Source organism: Pseudopodoces humilis, chromosome 2 (genome assembly GCF_049639895.1).
Source record: "Pseudopodoces humilis isolate 2021_Gansu_Grassland_sample_001 chromosome 2, ASM4963989v1, whole genome shotgun sequence".
NCBI lineage: Eukaryota > Metazoa > Chordata > Aves > Passeriformes > Paridae > Pseudopodoces > Pseudopodoces humilis.
In genome coordinates, this window is record NC_142201.1 from 108,468,299 (window position 1) to 108,495,448 (window position 27,150).

Consider the following 27,150-nt stretch of genomic DNA (forward strand, 5'->3'; position numbering starts at 1 on the left):
TTTTTTTAAATTATTGTTATTATTTTGTGGGGTCATATTGCCATGCTCTATCACATTTGTTTGATAACAGGACATCTTTGATGTCACTGCTAAGGAAGACAGCAACTGCAAATTGAATGAGACAAGACTTAGGTACCCTAGATTTGCAGGATAAAGTGGTTTGTATTAGGAAACTAGAGAGAATGAAACCGTGAGGAAAAGTAACAATGTATCTACTCAATCTGATTTTTTTTTTTTTTCAGTGTGACAATGAACTTTTTTTTTCCCCTCTTCCTAAGGAAAAAATGTGTTACATTCCTTTGTTTATCATCTTTTTTTGTTCCTCATAAAGGTCCTAAGTCATATGTTGACTGTGTAAATATATTCTTGCAAGCCAGGTGGCAAAATTTTTTAAAAGTTAAAGATCTACTTCAAATGCTCTATTCAGCACGAATTCACAGTAGCTGCGTTGTGTATCTTTTTGCTTTTAAAACTATAAAACTAATCCAATCACATTGGATAGATTGCAGATTCTTCTGTAGTGCTTTTTGCAGATATTTGAAACATTCTCTTTGCAAATTCTGTTTAAGATTGTTATGGTTTAGGGGCAACTTTATTGCATTTCAGAAATAATATCCTATAAAATGTCTGTAACAAGGTATTTTATCTGAAAGCTCGTTGTAGCTTTCTTATTATGAGTTTCAAGCTTCTGCAACAACAAAAGGGTTCTTATTCAAATGTACACTATTGCATTCATTCCTCTAATAGCAGCATTCCATCATATCAGCCTAAAAATAGGCAAACAATTGCATGGAGTACTTGTTATTCATTCTCAATTTTTTTTTCTTATTTTTTTTGTTTGATATCAGACTTTTGGATAGTCATATGGAGTATTTGCATCAAATACAGAAATAAAAAAATTGTTTTCTCTTAGTATACACATGCTTTCTATCTGTGTCTCCTGGGGATATAAAAAGTTACTGTTTTAGTTACATTGGTCATTTTTATTGCCTTCCTGAAGACAATGGAAATTGCACAAGGCTCCATATGAAACTGTCTCCAAGTGTAAATTAAATCTGTGCTTTAGTCTGTTGTAAATAGAGAAGAATGTACTCTTAGATAATAAATCTTTTTTGTGTATATCAACAAGTTGTCTATTTTTTTCTTCCTAGATACACCTTTAGTTAAAATCATTTCTTCCAATTCATGGCCTGAAGAAGGACAATCTATAATTTTGACTTGTGAATCCAAAGGAAAACCAGTGTAAGTGATTTAACAAGTAATATGTTTTTTGTTATTTTACTTATTCTGCTGTGACTGCAATCCTCAGCTGCAGAAATCTGCTGGCTTTGTCTCCTCCTGGGGTGTAAAGTACTCTCTGCTATAGAAAACCCCTTGAAGCCTGTCTTCATTAAGTGTCTATAGAAGATTGGTCTTTTACTTTGTCATCTATTTTAGTTTTCAGGAAGAATTCCAGCTGTGAGATTTTTTTTTTTTTACAGTCAGGTATATCAGCCTGAAAGGTGTGCAAGTTTAATCTATCTCTGTGTACATCGTTGGATTGATAGAGGAGAAAACATCTCATGAAATTCTTCCTACATCAGCCAGCCTCAGAAAAATTGTATTGAACTTTGGCTGCCATTTACAGGGGAATTTGAAGTTTAATTATGTGTGCAAGTTGGCTGCCTGTTTCTACCAAGATTTGGAAAGGTGTTGCCTGCTTTAAGATTGTAAATTGTTTTCCTTGTGAATTAACTTCTTTTCTATAAATAAATGTCTTTAAAGACAAATCTGCAGAGGGTAACCACCCTTGCACAGAATCTGCTACTTAAATAGACTTGACTTTTGAAAACAGTAACTGCTCAGAAGAGCTGTTATATATTTATTCATAAATATAGATATATAAATAATCCAGCTACTTAATATTAAGTTATTATGAATCAAGTTTCTTAAATATTGACCTGCTCAGAAGATCAATATATAGTGTAGTGATGATACACAGATTTTGGATGGTCTTGAAAATGGTAATGGAATAATATTTTGAATCTAGTATCTAAAAAAGGTGCAAATTGCATGACAAAAATCATGTCACTTATGGTTGAATTTCTCCCTGGTGTAACTTTAGTGACTTCATGGAATTGCTTTATGTAGGAGCCTGAAGTCACATTTAGGTCAGGTGAGGCATTTAAGTCCAAAATTTCTATTTTGAAAAGCTCTTCTGAGTTATTCCTAGCATAATTTAAACTCCATAGGTACTTTTCTTTTTTATGTTATGTGCCTGCATCATTTTAAAGCAACTCCTCCATCCAGATCTTGGCTGGGTCAGCACCTCGATCATGATTCTTCCTTGCTTGAGACCAAAACGCTGGAAGTCCATCTAATTAGTCTGACCTGATGGTCAATTGAATTGGTCTTCTGTGTACCTGTGTACTTCTGATGTGTTTGTTTCTGAGAAAAATACTTTTTACAACATGAAAATCCATTGTGAGCCATCTCTTGCTTTTATAACGTACCTGAAGGAGAAGGAATTATCCTTTTATCTGATAACCCCTGAGCATTCCCCTGTGTATGAAGAGGTAGAGTCTATTTCCCCCTTATTTTCAAAATCTGCTGAAGATGTGCAAATGCTTAATTTTAGGAAAGAGGTCAGCACTGATTGCCCTGAGTTCACCATTGTCTGGGTAATATTTAGCATTTTCCTTATCCCAGTATTTTCCTCAGGACTTAACAGGTGACAGCTACATGTGAAGTGCTCTCTTTGGCTAATACGCTCGAGGCATTCTAGCCCCACACAGCTCCTCACTCAACAGCAGGATCAGGGAAAGAATCAGAGGAGTAAAAGTGAGATACCTTGACATACACAATATTTTCTATTTGGTACTCATTATATTATGGACATACTTTATACCATTAGGAGACACTGGTTAAAGCTTAGTAATTAAAAGAGAGCTTCAGTTAAGGTGTGCACTGATTTGTTTATTTATTTAAAGCTGTGTTCTATCCTTAAAAGATTCAAATGCAAAACTTACATGTGGTTTTGAAAGGAAAAAACAAAAACCAAAACAACAGTCTTCACATTACAGAATTATCAAGAAGGGACCTGGATGTGGTAGCCTTTGGGGCACAAGAATTTTCCCATAAATATATTTGCCAATAAATGAATAAATGCACCTCTAATTGTCCAGGCCACAGGCACTGCCAACATCAGCTGCTCTGTATTGCTTCATTAGGTCAGTCTTTGATGGCACAGGGCCAGTAATAAATAGTAATAAATAGCAATAAATAGTAATAAATAGTAATAAATAGGCATCCTCCTGGGAGCAGTTTGCAGTGGCCTAGTGTGAGGAGCAGGAATGTCATGCTCCCAGCCTGCACTGTGAGTACTCTGGCTGGGGGGGAGAGAGAGGAACTGGAGAGCTCCACAGAGCCCAGATGTGTCAGTGTCACAAGGTGAGTGATGAGTCGTGGGCTTCACGGAGAGCTCAGGGCCAGCCGCGGTCCATCACAGCCGTTTCCACGCTATGGGTTAATTTCTGTACGCTTTATGTCATGGATACAACAGTCTCTCCTGTTTCCTGCAGGCAGCAATAAGTGAGCACTTACTTGGAGGTGCATTTCTCTTGCATCCCAGAGCCGTTTTCACAAGCTTCAAAATGACATTTGAGATGAAAACTGAGAAAGGGTGAAGCTAGGTGGTGGCTGTGGTGACATCAACAATACTGATAGCTGCTGCTGAGTAATTCTTTCCCAAAATGGAAAAAGCAGGATGAGACTAGAATGTGCTTACACCATCTTACAGCTCATCACCAAGCCCTTCCTGGAAGGGATTCTGTCCCTCAAACCATGTGCATCATCGTTTCCCTGATTCTGTGCTTACAGTCCTGTGGAAAAGCCTTGCAGTCCTGTAGCAGGAAATGGGAGGGAAGGCTTGCTGAAACCAACACCTCTGGGAAATCAGCTGCACTCTGCATCTCCTGCTGAAACAGCACCCTCCAGAGATACAGCAGAGGGACAAAGAACAGCTACAAACAGCTGTACTAGGGGTTACATCTAGGGCCCTGCTGAGGGTTCATTTAGGGTAATAATTTAGGGTAAAAGAATTCTGTTGGCCAGTCATTAGCCATGACTTTGGACAGAGAGAAAAAATGTGCTCAGACTCTTGGATGTGAGCAGCATCAGCTGTCACAGCGTGTGAGATGGGCTGGGATTATCCCAGGCTTTGAGGTTTCCAGTTGCTGTGGATGGGTCCATCTCACCCCACATTAGTGATTTTGGAACAGAGATCCCAGTGTTGGAACAGGGATGCTGAGAGTGGGCTAAGGGGGAGAAGCTGAGGGCGTGGGAGAGGGGTGAAAAGGAAGATGAAAAAATGGTTCAGTGAGGCAACAGGAGAGGGTGTGAGACAGACTGCACTAATTCTGTAACTGTGCTGTTTTGCCTCTCTGCTCATCACTGGGAGGATGAGGATGGCTCTGGCTCCAGTCAGACCCTGTGCTGATTTCTGTCACTTCAAGGCAGGAGCTGAAAATTACTTTCTTGTGGGTAACCACTGTGTTGCTGCTGTGGAAGTGGGACAATACCAATGAAAAGAGCAGGCCAGGCTTCCTGCCTGTTCTGTGATGGTTTTGCAGAGGAAGGACATGTGGATTTGATGATGTTCTGACCCAATTGTGCAGCTCTTCAGGCACCAGCTCTAAGAAACAGCAGCAGAAGGCTGATGTTTGGAATATTGTATGAATAAATGTATGACATTTTCAATTAAAATTTTCTGTTGATGCAAAGGAAAAATGTAAATATATTCATCAGCTTACTGCAGAAACATGACTGACTCTAGTCGTATATCCAGTTATGTGTATTGTTTTAAGGGACCTCAAGATATACCATTTGTGAGGATTTTGTCCAAATGCCCAGTTGGTAGAACAAATTGAAGAGTTTTCTTTTGGAAAACTTTGAATTGGTTTATTTGTGTTACATTAGTCTTTCCTTTTGCAAGACTCAGTCACTGATTTCTTCCCCCTATTGACAATTTTGGTAATACTGATGTCCAGGGTTGTTGTATTTCATTTGTTTTGTTTTGGTTTTTTTTCTGGGTAAAAGTGTATTTAGCCATTTCTCTGCATAACTGAGGTCAAGACACTGTACTTGATATCACTATTCAACAGCATTCCTTTTTTGGAGGTACTGTTGTGCAGTTTCAAACCAAATTGAATCTCTTATCTTTTCAATCCTTAGCACTGTTTACTTTTCCAGTTCTTTTGGCTGGATCCCTGGGCAGTTGTCAGTCTGTAACATTTTCATCAATGAGCTTGCCTAATATATCTGTAAGGTGTTGTTGAATCTTCTTAATTTATTTCTTCTTTTAGCATAATATAGTTTTACCAAGATTTTGTTTATTTTCCGAAGAAGGAAATGTAATTAAACTTCAGAAATCATAGACATCCTTTTTTATGTAATGTCTAGACTTTTCTGAAGTCATATTGCCTGACAGTATTTTGAGTATTTTAAAATAAACACGAGGTAGCTGTAAAAAATATAAAAAGTAAAGAACAAAATGGTCATTTACAGTCATCTGTGCTTACAAAAATTTTTAAAAGCCAATGTTTTCTTGTTGCAAGATGTAACTTCTATACACTGTTGTATCTTAACAATATAGTCTCTTGACTCAAAACTGCCCCAAAAGTAAATTCAAAACCTGACCCATAATGAAAGAAAGGTTAAATATTTAATATTCTTAGTACTCTCATCAAAGCATGCATGAAATATGTGGGGTTTTTAAGTCAGTGTCATTTCAGGAGAAAGGACGTCAAAATATAATGGAATAATTAGGGCACAGGAAACAAAGAGAGAGTTAGCTGTCTCCTGTGTGCTTTAGAGAAATGTCTTTCCATTCCATGCAGCTCAGGGGAATCATAGTGCAGTTGGTTGACTAATATAAAGTGAATATTTGGCCTTGTTTGAGATAAATAGGGAAGATTTTTATTTCAGAAAACTTGCATAGGTATCCCTCATTAGAATAACATGATTTGTGAGCTCATGAGAGTTATAGAGAAAAGCACAACCAAAACCAAACACTAATATGTACAGAGTAGTATAAAGTATGAACAAATAAACATTTTACTGTAAGAAATAGTGTTCACTTTTAATAATGAGTGCCTACCAAAGAGCCAGGCTTGGGCTATAAAGTCATTGTAAATTATGTCGGTGGTGTCTCCACACAGTGTCCTGTCTTTTCTAGCATCTGTTTGAAGAAGACTCCCTTGAGTGAGACAAACGTTTTGCAAAGGCTGCTGGAAACAAATACTAATGGTAACAGGAACCACACACCACTCAGAGAGAGTGGCTGATTCATTTGAGAAGGACCTGACAGGGCTCTAGGTGAGACAGAGGAAAGCCAGTGAAGGGAGTTAAGCAGAGACTGGACTCAAGCTGGCTCTGCTCTTTGCCACAACTTCCAGGTTCTTCTCAGATTAGATGTTGTGTTTTATATCCTTGCTGACATTCCCTGCCTCCCATGAGGAGCCTTTTGTCCCATTCCTCCAGGCCACAGAAGTCCCTCTGAACAGTGGCCTCCCCTCAGGTGTGTCAGTACAGCCAGGTGTTAATGAACACATTCCACCATCTCCTCCAGGTCTTTGGTATTAAAGAGTTAAACAGGACCCAGGATAGACTCCTGAAGAAATCTGCTTTTAACCATCCCCTGGGTGGAGTGTTCCTTCAGCTCCATCAATGGCACAGGCAGTTTTTCACCCAAGGAATGGTGCAAACCTCCAGGTGACAGTGACATCACAGCCTAGGTGCAATGAATGGCGTTGGAGACAGCCACCAAAGGCGTGCTAGAGTCAGAGTACACAACATGCACTGTCTTCTTCACCTACAGATCCTGCCATTTCTGCAGAGTTTTCACATGTTTTGTAGTTGAAAAAAATATGGAAACATTTATCTCATGAATCATTCTGTCACAGGCTTAAGGATGAAAGGTATTGTAAAGAAAAGAGCAGAAAATCTCTTCCTTCCTCTGATTACTTGCTTTAGTTCAAACTAATTCAAAGTGGAAAGACATCTGAACCTAAGGAAGGCATTTTGAGAAATACTAGGAGGGACACATTTGAATTTTCTGATTTTCTCTGTATGATGAGAAATATAATCATGATTTTCTTCCTGAAAACTGTGGCAGGACATAACCTTTGAAGAGGTTGACTCCTTCAGTAGAACACTAATTAGGAATGGTAGCTATGAATGATCTGTATGTCTTATTTGATTCATACCCTCAGAAGAAATAATCAAAGTTCCTTCATAGTGTTCATATTTTTTTTTTAATTTTTTTTTTAATTTCCCATAGTATCTGAGAACTTAGCAAATATTTAAATGTTTATTTTTACCACACCTTTATTTGATTAGATTATTCACTTGCCTCACATTTACAGCTGGGAAATGAAGCAGCAAAAAGTCCGAAGTTCAAAATTGACAAATAGGTGGTGTATATTTCATGTCTAACATTGATCACAGCCCCTGTTTTCCCAAGAGTATTTTGCAGTGACACAGCATCTCCCGCTCAGGAGACAGCTCATCCTTGGTTTGAGTTGTGACAGTGCGTTCTTAGCACGCCTACAAACCTGTGCTCAGGAGTGAAATCAGAATCCAGGGCAGAAAATTACAGAAACCCACTTGACATTCAGCCATTAACACTTTGGTGTAAGCAGTTTGCTAATATTGCTTTGAAACTGCATCCTAATGGCAGGTTTAGCCTCTGAGTCATTAGTACAATGGCCAGCCTTTTGTCCAGGGACAGTTTTTTTTGTCCTCCTTTGATATGATGCACTTCCTTGCTTCTCTGGCAGATGAGGTGGAGGTTCTGTAAGAAATGATCTCATTTTCTACATAGATTTAGTTCACTGCAATCTGGATTTGTGTCATGAGTACCTAGGAGCCTAGAAAGGAATGCTGGTATCAATTCTGCCTATATGAATAATCATAATGAATCTGGAAAAGCATCCATGTTTCTGTGTTTATAAATCACTGTTCAGAATCAATCCACAGCTCAAACTGGAAGCTCAGACAGCATCAATAAATATTAATGATTCGGAAAATTGGATGGATTTTTCCATATCCACGATGAAATACTACCCTGGCAAAACATGAATGTGGCATCAAAGTATTTCTCTCTTAAGCTTCATATGCATTTGTACATAAGAGATCCTGACTTGTAAGAGTCTCTGGTTTCTCTGGAAAGGACCATCTACAAGTAAAATCAAAGTGGGGGTGAAAAAAAAGAGAGGGGGGGAATTTAGGTACTGAGGTTTCACTGCTTTATGTTTAGATCTTTGTCTTAGCAGAAAGTTGGATGTTTTTGAACAAAAATGCTGTGCATTTAACTAACCAGGAGCCTCCCTGGTTCTCTTTGCCTTGATCCCAGAGCTGGCATTAGCTGAAATATCTTTATCTGATTTATGCCTTGTGAACGCTCTGGGTTTACAGTGAGGTTTCCAGGGACACATATCACACATAGCTTTGGGCAAGGTTCTGTAAATATATGCTTGAATAAATGCCTACAAGTGGACAGGGTATTGCATCTGTGCATACAGACTGGGAGAAGGGGAAGAAACCCTCCTCAGGGTTCTCAGGCCTGTGTTCCTTGTCACTGGGAACAGCTCTCTGGATAGCTCAAGCTCTCCTATTCCTGTCTTTTGTCTTGCTCTCTGTCCCTTCCAAGTTGTCTTTCTTTGAATTTGGCTTGTTCAGCAGTTAGATAGAGCCTGTCTTCTGAAAATACCACTGGTATCTCTGTCCTGCCTGTCTCTTTGCCCTTGTTATAGTTTCTTGAAATGTTCTTACTTTGTCTTTTTTTTTTTTTAAACATTGATTTTTCAGCTCTGTATTTTTATCCCATTTAGGCTGTCTGTATGGTTTTTGCTGTTTGGAGAAGTGTAAGCTTCTATTTCTCCACAAAGAACTTTGAGTAGGTGATGGTTAACTCAAACCCTGTTAATTTGATCTAATGTGATATGTCCCATGTCAGCTGATGTTAATCACTCTGTCTCCTGTGCTTATTGTCAAACACAGAGAAAAGTTGACCAGTTTTGAAATTATTGTAATTTTGAAGGAGTTCATGCTAATGATATCTCCTGCCTTGATTTAGTGCGCATCTATTATGTTATGTTTAATGAGTCCTCATTTTCAGTAAAATGTTCTCAAATCTTATGAAGAATATCATATGAATTGTAGGGAAAAAAAAGCTGCCTGGTGAAACTTTCCAGATAGGTAGTTTGTCTTTGCAGGTAAAAGCCAATTATTTTAAAGGATTGTGTAAATATTCAACTTAAGGCTTTCTACACCAATATTTCACTGACATTACACCTCCACTGTAGAATTATGCCATGATATTGTAGATAACGTATTATGAAGCAGGTAGCATTTTTGCTGAGATACAGTATGTATATTCAGTAGATTAAATTTCAGTTTGTATTAAACATCCTGTCCTTCTGGGAGCTTGTATCTTCTTTTCCAGCTGGGATATTCTACACTTTTTTGTAATTTTTTTCTTTTCCCCAGTATTTTGCAGAAAGCAGGGAAATTGGTGTTAGAAAAAGTGTGACACAAAAAGAAGCAGGTGGGAGCATTAGTGGCTGTCTGAAAATTACACTTTACAATAAAAACTCCTGCAGTGCTTAAGAACTTCCCCTTTAGTGTTCTGTAAAATGATCACATTGCCTAATAGGCTCAATTCAATAATTGCTTTTCCTCTTTTTTAAGCATCCCTTTTTTGCAGTGTTTACTCATAAAAGTGCAGAAAGTACAGTATGAAAAACAGCTGCACGCAGCATTTTTAGTACTCATTAAATCCATTTTGCATGTGTATGGCCTTTGAAATAATTCTTTTCCTTGCTCTCAGGTGAAAACACATGCTGAAATAAAAAAGGCCTGTGGAATAGAATAATAGATAAAATTGAAATACAGAGAGGTAATTCTAAGTATGAGACTGCAAGTTAGAACATGAGAAGGAAGTTTTGGGAGAGGATCTGATGTTTGGCCTTTTAGATACTTCAGTTTCTGTAGACAAGTGTTTAGCTACAGTTACACGTAAAATTATAAAGTTTTTGAATCAAACTCTGGCAGTAGTACACAAAAAGGCACATTAGTTTAACTTTTCCAGTGTAAATCATGCTGATTATACTGATTACGTTTCACAATTCAGGAATATGTGTAGCAGATGTTAAGTGGAACACCCAGTGTCACAGGGGAGCACCAGCTGATTGAATATTTGCATTTTTACCCCACATTTACAGCAGCAGAGCACCCTGAGAACACGAATGTGGTGTAAGCTAACAGGGTAAAGCACCATCCTTCTAGAGGAGCTTAACACTGCTCGTTGATCAGCATAACCTCAGAAAAAAATGAGATGACAAGATAAATGGGGTTGTGGTTCTGACAGGCATGACAGTAAAGAGGTAAGAGAAGTAATAGAATGTGTTAATTTATTAGTAGTGCAACAAATTATCCCTTGTTTGGCTTAGGTAGTCCTTGACTTTGCATTGCAAGGAAGATCTTGGAGAATTCTTTGACTGGTTAAAAATGAAATTGCCATGTCCATGTTATCCCAAAACTTACATTATTTAGGAGCTAAGGAAGGACTGAGTCTGAGATTTGCAGTCTTGCACAGGAGAATGCTGCTCCAGAGTATTTTCCTCCAGGGGCTGTGGGACAACCCCTGCTCCTGCACCTGGCTCACCTCTATCCATTGCTTTGGTTTATTCCTGCTTAGGAGAACTGGACTGGTCACTTTTAAGATGGAATTGTAGAGATTTACCGAGGATGAAGAAGTGCTGGTGGGATGGATTGTGTTATCCCTGCGGTGGGAGGGGCTGTGGGTGTCTCTGGGGGATGAGGGGAAGGACAGATCAGTGTTTCCACTTACTGTTGCTTTTTGATTATGATTTTTTGTTGGGTTGGTTGGTTTGTTTGGGGGGGTTTTGTTTGTTTTTTGGTTTTGTTTTTTTTTTTACTTTCTAATGCTCTCAAATATCCCTAACCTACCTTTCTACCTCGTACACAAATTTCTAGAATCTTCCAAAGGGTGTCACAGACTGAGGGAGCTCTCAGCACCATCTTCATTCAGCTCATTCTTTAAAAAGTATTTATTTGCTGTTTGCACCTAGAGGCAAAAAATAAAGTCTGGGCAATTATATGGTAATCAACATCAAAAAGAGGAACTACATAAAAATGAAGAATCTTGTTAAAAAGGAGTTGTAAGGGGCAACCAAGAGAATTAAAACTTTCCAGGCAGCCTGAGGACTATGCTAGAAAAATAAGAGCTTAGAACCACAGGGTCAATACATATCACCTAGCAGAATCCCTTGAGAAGAAGAAGTTGGTGAGGCTAAACAGAAGAGAAATCAAAGTAATAAAAAGGGCAAAGCTATAATTTGAAAATGATTCTTAGATCTTGGCAGATTAAATATAAAAATTCAGTAAGCCAAACCACAAAAAAAAAAAAAAAAGTGTGTTTAAGGAATAACTAGAAAAGAAACTTGAAAATAAATGTTATTTTTTGATTAAATAATGGAAAGTTTGTCAGTACATTTTTATGAACAGAAGTCAGCAGGAGCAGAAGAATGTCCATGTCTATAGAACTGACATCTGAGCTTCTCAAATACTGAAATTTGTAAAAAGGTTCAGAATTACCAGACGTCTAAATAAAGGCAAAATTTCATGAGGTTGGAATTCCTTTTGCAAAGGGAAAAGCCCATTTTATAAACATTTTGTAAACAAACCTTGAAAGGCACAGGGAATAGACCTTGTGGTGTCCTATTTAATATAGAAAGGGAACATTAGAGATGTTTCCAAAATTGTGAATGGTACAGAGGTAGTTGTTAAGGACTGCCAATTCATTCTCTCTACAAACAGAAATGTTTCAGAGTGAATTAAACTAATAAGAACCAGCTTTGTTGCCAAGCAAGGACATAATTTTTCATAAAATGACTGGTAAACGCTGGGAATTTGTTGTCAATGGATACGACAGATAGTGAAAATTCACAGTAATTCAAGGGAAAACTGCCTAAGTTCATGAAACAGCAAGTCCTTAAGGTTTACAGAGTATTTTTAAACTGCTTGGTAGCAGAAATGCCTGAGATCTGTGCTTGGCCTGTTCCCTAGACATCTGCTTATCCCTGGTGTTGGAGTTCAGGGACTGGGCTAGCTGAACTTTTTGTGTGACTCAGTGCAGCTGTTCTTTCACTGCTAAGCATTGAACATGGGCTGTTGTGGCTTGCTGGGACTGGATGCTAATGCAGCTGGATCCCATGGAGAGCTTGAGGATACCTTCTTTACAGTATTAAAATTATTACCATGAAGGTACTAATGAATAATCTTTTGTGTGAGAGAAGTTTGTGTGAGCTAAAGCACTTCTCTCTGTCTGGAGATAATAACACATTTGGGAAAAGAAAACAAACTTCTTTAAGTAAATAATGTTTATCTCTTTTCCCCTTTATTGTATTACCATTTCAGAAGTTATTTTTAGATGCTAGAGAAATTGACACAAACCATGGTATAGAACTTAGCTCTGAAATACAAATGCTTGTAGGTTCACAGTGTATTCTTGTTAGGATATTGTTATATTACCTTGAAAGCACGAAACATTTTATTATTCATTATGATTCAATACAGTGCGCTTCAACATCAGCTTTTCTTTACACTGGTGAAAAAAATAACTTGGGTAAAAAAATTTTATAGTTTATTTTAATTCCTTTGGTGCTCCTATAAACTGTTGTATATAGCAACAGATATTTACCTGCTGAAAAGGCAAAATTCAAGAGAAGATCTTAGAAATGTCATTGCTGTGGCTAGTTATGAATGGTTTCTTCTCTGGTGAAAAGAGGATATTTTGCTTCATCTCCTAAACTTCCTGACATTCTTACATGCATTAAAAGTCAAGAAGTGCATACCTTGGTTAATGAGGGTTGGTACTGAAGTCCTTGCTTGTCATCCAAGATGCAGCACTGGTGCTTTTATCAGCTTCCTGGGTGTTGTCACTGCACCTCAAGTGCAGGAAGGAATTTTAGTTTAATGAGGCTTCTCCTTGGCTGTGTCTTACATCAGCAGCAAATGATTTCAAACAAGTAGTATTTGGACAAGCAAATAACTGTGAATGAGATTTTCAACTGTTTACTTAATGGAAGAAGTGGAAATGAATCAGCCGCTCTTCATTTTCCTCTTTGATTCTGGTGCCAGCAAGCATTTGACCTTAACTCAGAAAACGCCGCTGGCATTTCTTAGATGGGATTTCTCAGCTTATTGTAATAACAGTTTCTGCTGAATGTTGGGACACAGTGAAGGCAAATTCAAAACAATGCAAATTAGGTGTGTGAACATCCGTCAGTGTGGCAGCCTGAAATATCTAAGCAGTTGAAAATCAGGACTTGTCAAAGAGGAAAAAAACCCCTCATAATAATATTTGCTCATTAATTCCATGATATACCCTTCAGACCTCAACTGGCATTGAGGATATGACCAACAGACATAATGAAAAAGGAACTGAAAATGTGGTGTGACAGGAGTTACTGCCTGTTTCTTGTTTTTTGCAGTCCCAACCATTATCTCTATGTGGCACTTCTGCATAATCTATGTAAACCAGGCTATCTTAAGGAAATATACCTTCCTTAATCCTGTAGCATGAAAACGTAAAGCATTTAAAATCAGTGGTGCTGAAGCTCTTTCTGCTATTTTTTTCTCTGTTATTCCTGATAAATCAGTATTTTCCTCAGTGCTTGCTCCCCTGGCTGGGGATGCAGCGTGTTTGTAAACTGGTGTGAGGAGACAGGGTGTTAGAAACGGGTCTGAAGATGTGCCAGATGAGAAGATGTTATTTTCCTCTGTTCTATGACATACACTGTAACTAAGGTGTGCACATCCTATCATTATGCTTTGCTGCAGCTTTCCAATCCCCAGCAGTACTTCATTAACATTAAGAACATAGTTCCTGGTTAATCCCAGTAATTTTCAGCAGCCATTCTGATGCATCCACTTGAGCACCATATTACCTTAATACTGCTGACATTTGCATGTGTTTGAAATACATTTTTTTCCAGATACTGTTCATTTAATCCATGGCAGTTTCCATCATCCTTTGTTCTTATAGTCATGCTCTACTTAGAACTGATGAAAATTAATAATCTCCTAATTTCTCAATAGCTCTTAAAGGTTAAGAAGGAATCAACAAGGTGTAAATAGCAGCATAGGAAGCCCAAAGATTTAGCTGTTTGAATACTGACTACATAATTAGAAACATATAGAGCTGGAATTACAGTGAAACCAGGCCATTAAGATTTCAATATTTAATCAACAATTTTTCACGTGAATAAAATTATTACATGACATTTATCATTTCAGCTGTACTCTGACAGGAAAGAGAAAACCTTTAGGAGCAGTGGTAAGATATTTAAGGAAGGTGTGACAATTATTCTTTATATTCACTTATCTGTATATAGTTTCTCCCCTCTTTCCTTCCCTGCTCTTATCTGAGAGTGTCGATCTTAGCTTATGAGAGTGAAAGGAAAGGGTTTTGTCCTTGTAATTTGCACATCAATATGTGGCACCAATCCCGGGCAGAACAGGGGAAGGACGTGTATAATCGACGTGCTCCGGTGCTGATCCAAAGTACTTTTGGCTCCAGAATTTTAAAGAAGCTTTCAAGGCATCGTGTTTTTCTGTGGGTGGACCTTGCTTCTTTCCCTGTGTGAGATTGCCTGGCCATCAGTTTGGTGCTTGGCTCTGCTGGATTTCCATCCTCTGGATGAGGGGGCAGCTTCAGAGCTCTGCTGCTGCAGCAGTAAGGGAGATGCACCTGCTAGAGGTCTCTATCCCCTTGCTTTCTTGCACAGTCTCCTAAAAACAAGGCTGTCACTTTTCTTTAATTACTGATATGTCATTAGGTGTGTCTTATCCATTGCCTGTGAGGGCTCCTGAAGGGCTGCAGGGCAGATAACACCTTGTGCATCCCCCTGAACAGGTGAGCATTCTGCAATCTGCCCATATCAGGCCTTCAGTACAAGAATTCTGATACAAAACCAGCATCCCTGCTACTTTATAGGAATTGGAAAACTCCTTATCTGATCTGTGGCCAAGTTCAGGCCAACCTGCAGAGGTTTCTTGTGAAGTGTTGCCTACTGCTTTGTCCTTGAGCTATTGCCAGTTAGCTCACAGTGGCCATGGCTCCTGCAAGGCCTCTGTTCCCCAGAAAGTGAGGCAGGATTTATGACATAAGATTGTTTAATGTGGTTTGAGTCTTTTTGTTTGCTTGTTTTTTTGGGTTTTTTTTCCCTCTTTCCTGCTGCTGTACTGGCCTGCACCTCTCCTTGTGCCTTTTTAGCCTCAGGAATCTTTTTGAAAGACATGCTTTACTTCTGTGGAGGACTTTTTTTTTTTTTTCCCCTGGTTAAAATTTAAAAGGAATATAAATTATTTATAAACTGGTGGCATAAAATGAACAGTATAGCCATACATGCCAATTTTTTTTAAAGACAAGGTTTTAAAGCAGACTTCTTATTAAAGCTGTTCATAAACTGTAGAGGTTATAGTGTTTCCTGTGAACTTAAGATGGTTTGAGCCTCAGACTTTGAAATACATATAAAAAGTGTGGTTATTAGCTGGCTACTAAAAGTGTTCCAAAATACTTGGCATTTTGATTTGAACTACTAAAAATGCATTAAAATGTCCAGGTTTTTTCCAGATTTATTTTGAAAAAAAAATTAAGTCAGTGCCTATTCCCTGACCTGATGGTGTATTTAAAGAAGAGGATTACCCATCTTCTTTATAGTATACATAAGTTAAGAAGTTATCTTCAGTTCTATTTGCTCCTAAGTGGTGGCCTGGCCTTGAAAATTTGGAAATATGGCAACCTCTTCCTCCTCCATTTTTTGGTTTCTAGATTCATAAGTGATGGGAGGCATAAATTAATTAGTTCAGTAACTTTTGCCCTTCATGGATACCACTGCTTGCCTGGTGCAGAAATGTCTTGAGAAGTAACAGAGGAGTAGAAATGCCCAATCTATTGTTTTGGAAGTTGGTCAGATTCAGAGAAAGTAAAACAATGGAGGGGGGAAGAAATGAGACACCAGAGGTTTGAAAGCAGGTGCAGTGTATGACAAATGTGGGAGAGATTTGTGTGAAGTGCGATGCCAGAAGGACAGGTTAGAGAATGGCAATTCCCTCACAAACTTTTGTTGGGTTTGTTTTGTTGTTTTTTTTTTTCTTTTTAGACAATCTTTTTGTCCATTTCTAGCCCCCCTGCTGCTTACAATAGTAGAATACAAAGGGTATTTCTGATGCAATTAAGGGATAAGTTGTCTTCTGATTTCACATAAGTTCTCTTGTTGATCTGTCTCATGACTATGAGAAAGCCATTCCCTAAAATGCTGTTCACAGCAGGGCTTTTATACTGCTCTGAGAAGATTGTGAATAATACTGGAATTAGGTAAGAAGCTTCACACACACACACACACATATATATATATATACATATATATGTGGATTAGGCACTTCTCAGAATATTAGTCTGATATTTCCTTGCCTTCTTGAAAATTACTGGCAAGTGAAATGTTGTGGGGATCTTTTTTTGGGGGGTGGGGAGGGGGAACATGATGTGCACAAACTAGAAAAAAATAGAAAAACTAGAGGTAAGTAGTGTCAAAGATGTTACTAATTGAATGGCTTGATGATCATTTGGGAAAATCTCTCCAGACAGAGAGCAGCAGCATTGCAGAGTGGTGTTAAAGGTGGAAAGCCTTAGGTCAAAGGGTGTCCTGGACCCTAAGGGTACTAAAGGATAAAAGGAAATGGATTATCAGCCTGATGTGAGGAAATACAAAAAAAAAAATGAAATAAAATAATTAATGCAGAAACAGAGCAGCCAATTTCCCACAGACAAAGTTTTTAGACCTGAAAGGAACCTTAATATGAGGTGCAAGGAAATATTAGAGTGTAGATAGGAAGAAATATGAGCATGAAAAATTACTCTTTTACCCTCTAACAAGATATACTTTGTATCTTTGGGTAGAAGAATAAGTATCTTTGCTTTGAAAAGACTCTTGATTCACTTTAATCAGTTGCTGTCACAGTCTGCTGAGGGATAAGGACTTTCAGCTGCAAATTTAGTCTATCATATCAGCATGGTGAGCACCTGTAATCCAGCCAGGGTGGGAGGACTGCCAGATTTATCCAGAGCAAGATACAGGCAGGGAAGTCTGTCACCTCAGTGTAGATATGATGAGCAAAGCAAAGGCTTTCTCTATCTTGAACAAAAGGTAAGGAATGAAGGGCATTTGGTTTATAGCTGGCTTGTTTTTTTTTGCTTGCTATCTTGCTTTCCTTTTTACTAATTTTCTTTTTTTTTTTTATTTTTTATGTTCTTTTTTTCCCCTGTAAGTGATGAATCTTAGCACATTTGAGATTCTTTTTACGTCTTTATGCTTATTATTTATGCACCTTTTTCAAAAGCATAATATGCTGCAGCTCTCTTCAACACTTTTTGTTGTTCACTTTATAGCTGTAAATTTTTGTCAAATTTTTTGTGATATAAAAAGTTGAAATCTATATTTAGTTGACACCTCATTTTTTAACATATTTTTGGTAATTTAATTTTTCACCATTTAAAAAAGTATTATTATAGAACATTATTAATAGTTTTAGGCTACATTATGTCTGCTGAGATTCTTAAAAGAGAAAAGTAGAGGCAAATAAAATAATAGTCAACTCAGATGTTCAAAGCTTCCTTCTTAAAAAATGAGAGAACTTTGTGAAAGCTGCTTTGGATATTCTTTACTAATTCTTCTGGGGAGAAAAAGACTCTGTGAAGGTTACTCAGGTTTTGCAGAAATAGAAAATCACAGAGAGTTCTTATCTCATAAAATAAAATCTATCCATCCAAGCCTTTTATGAAAGGTTAGACACTGTGGATATTGATGTTTTTGATAGATGAAATGCTCCCAAACCAGCTCATCCCAATATGACTCCTCAGACTGAGACTTCATATAAACAAGAGGTTCCCCCAGGGTTTAGACTTTCAAGTGGATGATTAACTGGCAAAGCTAAAAATCCAGTTTCTTGATACAAAGGAACTATAAGTTTCAAATTAATGAAGCAATCATTCCCTTAGATGACTTTTAACATTGCACCAAGTTTTCAACAAGAAACACTGATAAATCTTGTGATGCATTTTCCATTACTCATTTGAACATATCCACTAGATTATGTTTTTTATGGACTTCAGAGAATACAAGTTCTCTTTGGAGAACTAAAAGATATTTTTGGCGAGGGATCTACTCAAAATAATGAATTTTGTTTTGTCTTGTTAGTCTTCCTCAAATTCTTCATCTTCCATCTCTATTTATACCCACATTGGCTACAAAATTTTGACAGGATGCTTCAAGACCCAGTTGGATGATAACATCCCCATTGAGACTGGACACGTAAAAAGGTTCCCTTGGGATATTTTTGTTGTTTGTTTTGGTTGGTCAGGGCTTTTTTCTGAGTGTGATCTTATGGAAATGAAAAGGTTATTCTGTGCTATTATAATGGGTCAGTAAGTTGTCCAAGTGTTGTTCATTAAGGACTCCATGAAGAACGCTTTGTACGTGACCTTTCTGTACACAAAAATTAGAAAAGGGCAACAAAACTGCATGCAGCCAAGAAGTTTCAAGTTAAAATGGTTTGCATTGCTTAAATTCACTCTGTTCAAAAAGAAAACATAATGCAATAGATATATGTATAATATTTAAATGAAGGGTGAGTTAACTGTTATAATTATATATAAAGATCTCACTAGAGAGGAGAATTACAGGAACGCACTGAAACATTGCTGTACATGGGTTAAGGGTGGAGAAAGGGACAGAAAATTGCCAATCTCATCTTAAAATACTCCTGTGTAATTTCAAAGGCCTCAGCTAAAAAAAAAAAAAATAAAAAGTAATGTAGACAAATATAATTGTTGACTTTCATGTTATGTCAGCACTTGTTGAAAAGGTAAGGCAGTGCCAAAACATGTGGTTTTTAATTTATTTTTTTCCCACTGTATTTCAGTTTGCCTTTACCTTTCTCTCTGATTTGTTTTGAAAGTTTCTCTACTCTCAAGACCAGAAAATAGTTTTGCTGTATTTACCATTTCTTTGTTCAGTTGTTTGTAAGAAAAGTACCACAATATAAAACATGAATTGTTGTGGAACTTCAGTGTTTTATACCTTCATTTTACTCCCATTTTGTTCTGACTGGAAAGGAATAGCAAATTTTGTTGGCTCTATGTCAGGTTTTGAGGCTAACATGAAGACAGTTAACAAACTCAAATTTCCATACTAAAAACCAGTGCGTTTTTCTAAGGCTTTCACTGAATGCTCTAATGGAAGGTAGTGTTTGTACAAGCATCCCCATTTGTTCTGGTTCAGGAATCGAGAAAGTTGTGGCAATTCATTAGTATTAAAGAAAAAACAACAAAAACTCACTGAAATTATGCAATGTTGGAGATGTATGCAATAGAGAAAATATGCAATATTAGGAATGTACATATTTGTCAGGTGTTTTAGCATGGCAAACCTAAGCATCCCTTTCAAAATGTTGGGTAGGAACAAGAATCTCTGCCTGGGCCTGCGCATGTGGACAGGTTTCAGTAGGATAAATGTGTGGGGAATGCACACTTGTCTATGCCTTGTGACAGAGAAAGCAAGCTGTTCCAGTCTTTCAGCTTTGGACAATGAAGGTGCAAAGGCAACTATGAAAGAATAGCCAATGTGCTCTAAAGTCAGGATTCCTTTGCCCCTTTTTTTGTGTAGTTTTTTTCCCTGCTGATAATCTCAGAAGACATCAAATTCTAACAAACAGAGAAAAAGGGGGAGAGACAGGCCTGCTAAGTGCTGGGCTGTTATAACAGGAAGGAGTGTTACCCTGTCCTGCAATATTCATTGCCACTTCTAGGAGAGCAGTGAAAGACAGATAAAAGTAAACATCATTTTGCATGGCAGGTCGGGAACTTCCAGAACTCATTGCTGCAGAAGGTTGGGTTGACAGACAAGCATAAGAAGATTCCAAAAGATATTTTTATAGGCACCAGGTCTAAATATTGAGAAGATACAAAAGAGAAGGAGAGATGTGTCCTGCAGCACCCCTGACAGGATGGCTGTGGTTGGTGGCAGAGTGCAGGAGGAATGGACAGCAGGAAATGGATGTACTCCCATGCTTTCCTGAAAGAGCCATCCCACTGTTGCTGACCACAGCAGTGTGATGGCCTGGGTGCAGGAGCACCTCTCACGTTCTTAGCTCACTTCTTCCTAACCTGTGAATTGCTTAGACCAAGAATGTCAGAGCTCCCCAGCAGTGCAGGCAGAGTTTACCTCTGTGCCCGTGACAGAGTTGCTGCTTTAGGCACCACCGTGCCCGGGAGCGGTGAGGTGGAGGGAGAGCTGTGCCCGGCCACCAGGATGTGTTCCTGTGGTCCTGCTGCCTGGGAATTGTTCTGCTGCTGCCACAAATACAGCACAGGATGGCTGAATATTCACTCTTGATCAGCAGCTTCCCCAACACCCAGAGAATGCAGATCTGCCTCTCGCTAAGCCCTGGCTTTTCTGCCGCACATCATTTTGCAACCACAGCTAAGTGCTCTGTATAAGACTAGAGTTGGTGTATTACAATGTGACAGAGCTCCCTGAATAATTTATATCTACAGCTCCATTTCATACTTATTTGTTATCCTATAGGTTTCCCCCTAGGATATGCCATCTAGTTTCAATTTGAAACCTAAGTTCCATAAATTACCGCTGCACAGAAGTTGCTTTAACACGCCGTTTATGCAGGTAATGGTGCACATTTGTAGCAGAAGTGTTTCAGAGTCCCCACTCCTGGGATTACAGATCCACAGTAAGCTGGTAAATGGGAAACAATGCAGAGTTGGCCGGAAAATTGAACAAATCCACCTGAACGTATCGCGGCAAATCACACCTTAATGCTGGGAACTCTGTAGGGCGATGTTTCTACATGCATGGACATCTGGATTCCCTGCTTGCATAAAACAGAACGTGTGTACATATTGGGTATCATGTGTGTGTGCATACCAGTTCATGAAGATGAATTCAGGAAGAGGATTAAGGCATATTTATGGTAAGGCATAAATAAGGCCCATCACATCACCGGTTCTTAATCCTTGCTTTTATTCTCTGAGCATATGATTTTCTGGGAAAAATCAAGGCTTCAGAGAATAGCCAGTCTAAGTACTAAGTTTGACAACATTTCAACAGGGTATCATCCTAAATATTGCTAAAATGTATGTAAATCTATTAAATTTCAGAATAAAGATTTTTCTTCAAGGACTAATTTGAATTTTGTAAAACTAAATGCATTTCAGAAAGATTCCCTCTGTTTACATGGGTTGTCTAACTCAAAAGAAAATCGTGTCATTACAGCCATCAGAACTATTTTTCTGTCTATGAAGCCACAGTTTGGCTAAATGCTTTTCCTTAAGTATTTAGGTTTAATTCTTTTTTTTAACACTTATTATATCTAATAGGCTTTAAACACTTGCTTCAAATTAGAGAAATGAAGTGTTTCTTGAGTACTACTGGTGACTAACCTGGCAACTGCTGATTTTATAACAGTGTATTATATTTTGGTTTATTACTGAGTCATACAACTGGCATCTTTGGTTAGAGATTGATGTGGCTTATACTGCACAAAGCTACAAGCAAAGTATCTTTGAATGCCCAGGCTGTGAATATCCTGCTGAAGTGACTGGTGTGAAAGGGCCTGAGATGCTGTCTGCTCACAGACAAGATTCAGTAAACCAATCTTTCATTCCCAATTACAGGCCTGTCTTTTTGGTGATTTCCCTCACGTAAATTTGAAAGTATATCTTGTTACACGCAAGTAAAGGCTGTGTGTCAGTAATAAATACATCCTGCTGTCTGTTAGGCAGGGCTCATGGACTGTGGAGCTTCTTGAGAGTCTCTGGGAAGGAGTCAGGGATGCCTTGCCAGTGGGGAGGTGTATGTGAACCTTCAGGACTGACAGTTCCCTTCTCTGTGGTGCCCTTACCTTGCCTAGAGGCTGATCACTGCCAGGGCATTGCCTTTGGCATGTTTGATGTGAGTGCATCAGGCAAAAGAGGAAAGGTTTCACAAGAGAAGAAAATCCAGGATTTCGAGTTGAATCTTACATTGCTTGTGATAACATGTAGAACAAGGAATTATTTAAGGGAAGGATGAAGAAAAGGTGGGAAAAGGGGTGGGCTGTGACACACTGCAGCAAGAGAAACAAGTTTAGGTTGTGTGTAGCACGTGCTACTTTGGGACTGATATGCCTGGTTCAGGAAAAATACTCAGTGCATTCAAGTTTACTTGTGAATATGAATGGCCTAGGTAATTTAAGAATACATTTACAAACCACTTACACCCATATCATCCTATTTGCACTTACCTTGCCAAGAATCTGTGGGCCCTGAAACCTCATGAGAACAATTTTTTGAAATTTAGGAAAGATCTTGTCCTGTTGTAGTACTGTTCTGCTTCCTTTTTTTATTTATCTTTCTTGTTTCTCTGCTTGTTCTTTCACTTTCTTTAGAGGTTCACATCCAGGATGGTAAGGTTGTAACTGTGACAATTCATTAGATCCAGTAATTGAAGTATTCTTGGGATGGTAGGTGACTGTTCATGAGTAGCTGATGCTGCTGTTCCTGATGTAGATGTTGCATATACGTGTTTCACGTGTCTAAATGAATGCCTTGCTTTGATCCAACAGGCCAGAACCAGTACTGTGGACAAAGGATGGTGGAGAACTACCAGATCCAGAGAGAATGGTTGTCAATGGCAGGGTTCTAAGCATCAGCTTCCTAAACAAAACAGACAATGGCACATACCGATGTGAAGCAAAAAATCCCATTGGCCGAAACAGCACAGAGTATGTCCTGATAGTGCATGGTGAGTGTGCTCTCCTTAGTGCATTCTATGCATATTTAACAGGTCCAGCTGATACTATCAGGTGCTTATGGTCATTGTGGAAAGAATAGCAAGAAAATTTGGAAGTGTAATTGCATTTTTATCAATGCTGTCACCTAGCTGAGGGGAGTGTGTTGTCTTTCCTTTACTGGCATGCCTCTCTTCTTACAGTTTAAACAAAATAACTTGTGCTGTGAACTTTTTGCTAAGTAAGCACCTGTAAAAATGTTTGGCACTGTGTGGGTACTGTTTTATAAATGCTTGCCTCAGGCCCAGCTATTCAGATAAAGCTGGTTACAGAAGGATATATGAAGAAAAATATCAGACAGGTGCGCACTTGAGGTTTTCTGCTTGGCTTCTTGTAGACCACTGAAGACAGAACATCGGATACTTCACACAAGTTACAGCCTGCTACTGAGAAAATTCAGCTCATACAAGTTAGCTGGTGTCACCTGGCCCTTCGTTACAGTCAGACTTCAGAACTCTGTCATGTCCAAAATGCATCATGCTGCTTCCAATAAAATGGAAAAATAGGAAGGCTCACATTAAATTACAGCTGGTTTTTTTTTTTTCCCTCTAATAAATTAGGCAACAATATGTGTCATGTAAAAAAACTAGGTGCTGTCTACATCAGTCATGAAATAGATTGATACAACCCAGCTGTAGGGGAAACTAAAATATAAAATTAGCATTTGCCTTTAATACAGCCTGGCAATTTGGATCTAGGAGTCTCAAAACATGGTGTTCTCTTATCACAGGTAATTCCTGGAAGGTTATGATTTCCGTAATTTGAATTTTAATATAAGAGAATATAGAGGCCGAACCTCCACTTTAGTTCATGGTGGTACTTTTTTCCCTCTATTTTTTTTTAAATGCAATTTCTTATAACTATGACAAAATAAAATGAAAAGATCTAATGCAAATTTTAGTCTTTAAATAGACAAGAGAATTATGTAGATTTTATTTGCTCATGATGAACTCAGTTACAACAAGTATACATTTCCTTGGTTGTTGTAAGGTATCAGAAACATTTTTCACTGCAGGTTTACCTGCCTCTAGGTATTTGGCATAAAACTTCTAGTAAGTGCTGCTTTCAGTAATGAGATATTTATTGGCACTGTTGATGAAAGGTCATTTATCAAAAGAAACACTTAGGTTACTTTTCATTTTTCTTCAAGTTCACCATTAGTTTATGTAGGATTAGTGACAGAAATAAGGAGCTCTTTGCATGAGGAACACGGAGCCTGTACTGCTGCGTGAGTATTTCTGTGTTAAAGACAAACAGAAAAACTAAACCCTCTAACCTCTATTTATATCGGCTGCTACGAGAAGAGGAAGAGAAAGAATGTCTTTTGCATCCCAGAGGCGGTGGTGTGGTGGTTGTTGGCTGCAGGCACAAAGTGCTCTGCCTTTGATGAGGTAACGGCTTCTGCACTTACCATATGTTGAAACTTCTGTCATTTGTGTTTTCTGCCCAATTTATTTATGTGATTATTTCTGAAAATATGGCCTTTTATAATGGGGGATCTTTTTCCATCAGTGGTGACTCTGCAATAGAACTCTATCAAAGAACAGTTCACCAGACCCGCTCTTGCACAGTGGTGTGTCCTCTGTTGATCTGATTATCTTGCATCAACTTCCTGGCAGTCTGTAAAATCATTCATTATCAGGGAGGCATTCTATTATATTTGGCAGCACATTAAGCATGTTATCAGGTTTAGCTTGCTCACTGCTGACCTTTTCTGTTATGAGTACCTGAGTTTTCCTAATTGCATTTCTGCGATTCCAGCGCTGGAGCTAGAGAAGGTAAATGTCAGGTGCTTTCCAGATTTCTGAAACAATCAGAGTTATGTGACAGAGCATGAGATGATGTTTAGTACTTAACAACTTACTGGGGTTCAGAGTTGTAAGGTTTATTTTAAGTACAAAGGGGACTGACACAATTATTTTATCAAGTGTAGCATAATCAGTTGTATAGATAAATTTAAGCAGCCTTACCCCTTCTTTAGCTCATTACATTCATGAATGTCTCTAGTGAACCATAATCCTCCTAAAATTATACAATATTTTTTCTCTCTCTCTCTCTGGGGGGCTAGAAAACCTACTTTTTATCATTTTCTGAGATGCATTCTTCTGTTGAATAGAGGATGTATTATTTTCTTATCTTCCTAAATATATCTGGAAGCATCCTTTGATTTCTCATCCCTTCCCCTGTGCTTAACGTTTTGATGTAATTTTTTGTCCTACTCTTTTGTTAGAGCTCATTAATCATATGACTTCTTACCTTGAATATCAGCTTTCTAAGACAAGGTACATGCCAGATTTCCCACACGAGCTTGTGTGAGGAAACAGGGGCATCAGTGGAAGGTATCCTCTGCAGAGGCAGGGAAGGGCAATATGATTCACAGATTTCCTTTTCTTATATGTACTGTGATTTTCATACATTTTATTCCTTTCTTTTTTCATTTCAATAAATTTTTCTCTTTCTGTGTGTTAAAGGTATAAGAGCTTCATCTGGCTTCTCTCATTTTTTCCCTTTTTTATTTTTTTTGTCCCCCTAAGAAATCCAAATCTCAGTAATACTCAATCTACTAATTCTCTCAATTTTTTAAGTTATCATCCTAACTTAGAGAAAATTTAAGCAGCTTTAGTGTAGAGAGAATGTTGACTAAAAATGGAAAATATAATTTATCACAATTAGAGATTAGGTGTTAGCAAAGTATTTATATATATTAATTATACAAACCAAGCAAAGAATATCTCAGGCCTTTAACTGGACCTGTCTAAACACAAAATTATACAGAAGAGTAGTATTTTTTCCACTGTGAGTGGTGATAATGAGGTAATACTGTTTTGTTATTAAGTGATGGCAGAGAAAATAAATATTGCTGTAAGCAGATGAATGGAAATCTGTCCAATACAATTAATATCTAACAACATAAAAATTATTTTTAGATTTTTTTGTATAATTAAAGAGACCAGACTTCAGAGAAATTTAATCTATTTGAATAAAGTTAAAGGCTTGAGTATTAAATATACTCATGCTGCTTTGCTGAATCAATGTGACTGCTAATTTCATTTTTCTTAACATTTATTGTTAATAATAAATGTCAAAAAAGTACTCTGTGAAGCAGGAAGGTGGGTACAAAGTCAGAGTTTATAGGCAGAAGCACAAAGGCAAGACATGTCATTTGCTCAAACATTTGTTTCATGCAGTAACAAAGGCACAGGCTTTAATGCCCGTAGCTGTTGTCATTTCTGTATTCTAATTGGCAAGCTTAGTGCTTTAGAAGTGCACATTCTGGCTAGATATATTACACCCTTTCTTTGGTAATGGGCCCCAGGCAATTTTCACTCTCTTCCAATTTATTAAGAATTTTTGTTTACCTTTGTCCAAATACTAGTCATTAATCACCAGAAAACAGAGCAAACTGTCAAACTCATGTTGCTCAACCCAAAAACATAGACTCTGCTCGCCGAGCTCCGGTAATGACTGCAGTGATTTAGCTGGAGATGAGGAAGGAGGTGTTCCATCATAATCAACCTGAGGACACGGCTGCTGTGTTTGGAGGAGCAGTTCACAACCCCGGGGTGTCACTGCCAAGGTCTCAGTTCAGCACCGCCTTGGCGTGAGTGACACGAGTCCACATCGTTGAGAAACCCTTAATGGAAACAGCAGTGCTTGGTAATTTGCAGCCCTGTTTGAAACAGAGCACCTTGGTGAGACATCCTGATACACCAATCTACAGCCAGGCATTAAATTAATTGAAATAGTCAGAGCTATAATGTGTTGTGCAGCAATTATCTAGAAGAGCAGTATGGAAATGAACATGAATCAGCAGCTGTGGACGGTCAAGGCAGTTCTTATTGCCCAAATTTTAACTAAGAAAGCATTTGAGCCAGTTACTTAGGATCTCTGGGGAATAAAAAGTGGCATGATATATTCCTTTGTTTTCAGCCTCTCAATTTTGTATTTTTTTTTCTTGGGCAAGCTTTTTTTTTTGCAAATAAAGGCAACTGAAAGACTGAGTTACAACCTCATTTGTATTTTGAAATGTGCTTTCAAAAACAAGGTCTCCTACAACGTGTAAGACCAGAAGTCCCCCTGCACCTTTCCTAACTATAGCATTATTTATATTCCACCTGCTTGTCCAGTCCCAGTTCAAAACATTTGTCATCTTAGCTTCCACAGTAACCTGTGGCAACAAGG

General features: G+C 38.1%; 1 protein-coding gene across 4 annotated transcripts in view; it reads left to right on the plus strand.

The window, feature by feature from the left end:
* CADM2 (cell adhesion molecule 2) overlaps window positions 1–27,150 on the plus strand; it is a 571,255-nt gene that overhangs the window by 486,042 nt on the left and 58,063 nt on the right. For all 4 annotated transcript variants that reach the window (XM_088051667.1, XM_014253512.2, XM_088051668.1 and 1 more), the window contains 2 exons: window positions 1,152–1,242; window positions 22,744–22,922. In XM_088051667.1, coding sequence (XP_087907793.1) covers window positions 1,152–1,242; window positions 22,744–22,922 — 270 coding nt within the window. The remainder of the gene's footprint in view (window positions 1–1,151; window positions 1,243–22,743; window positions 22,923–27,150) is intronic.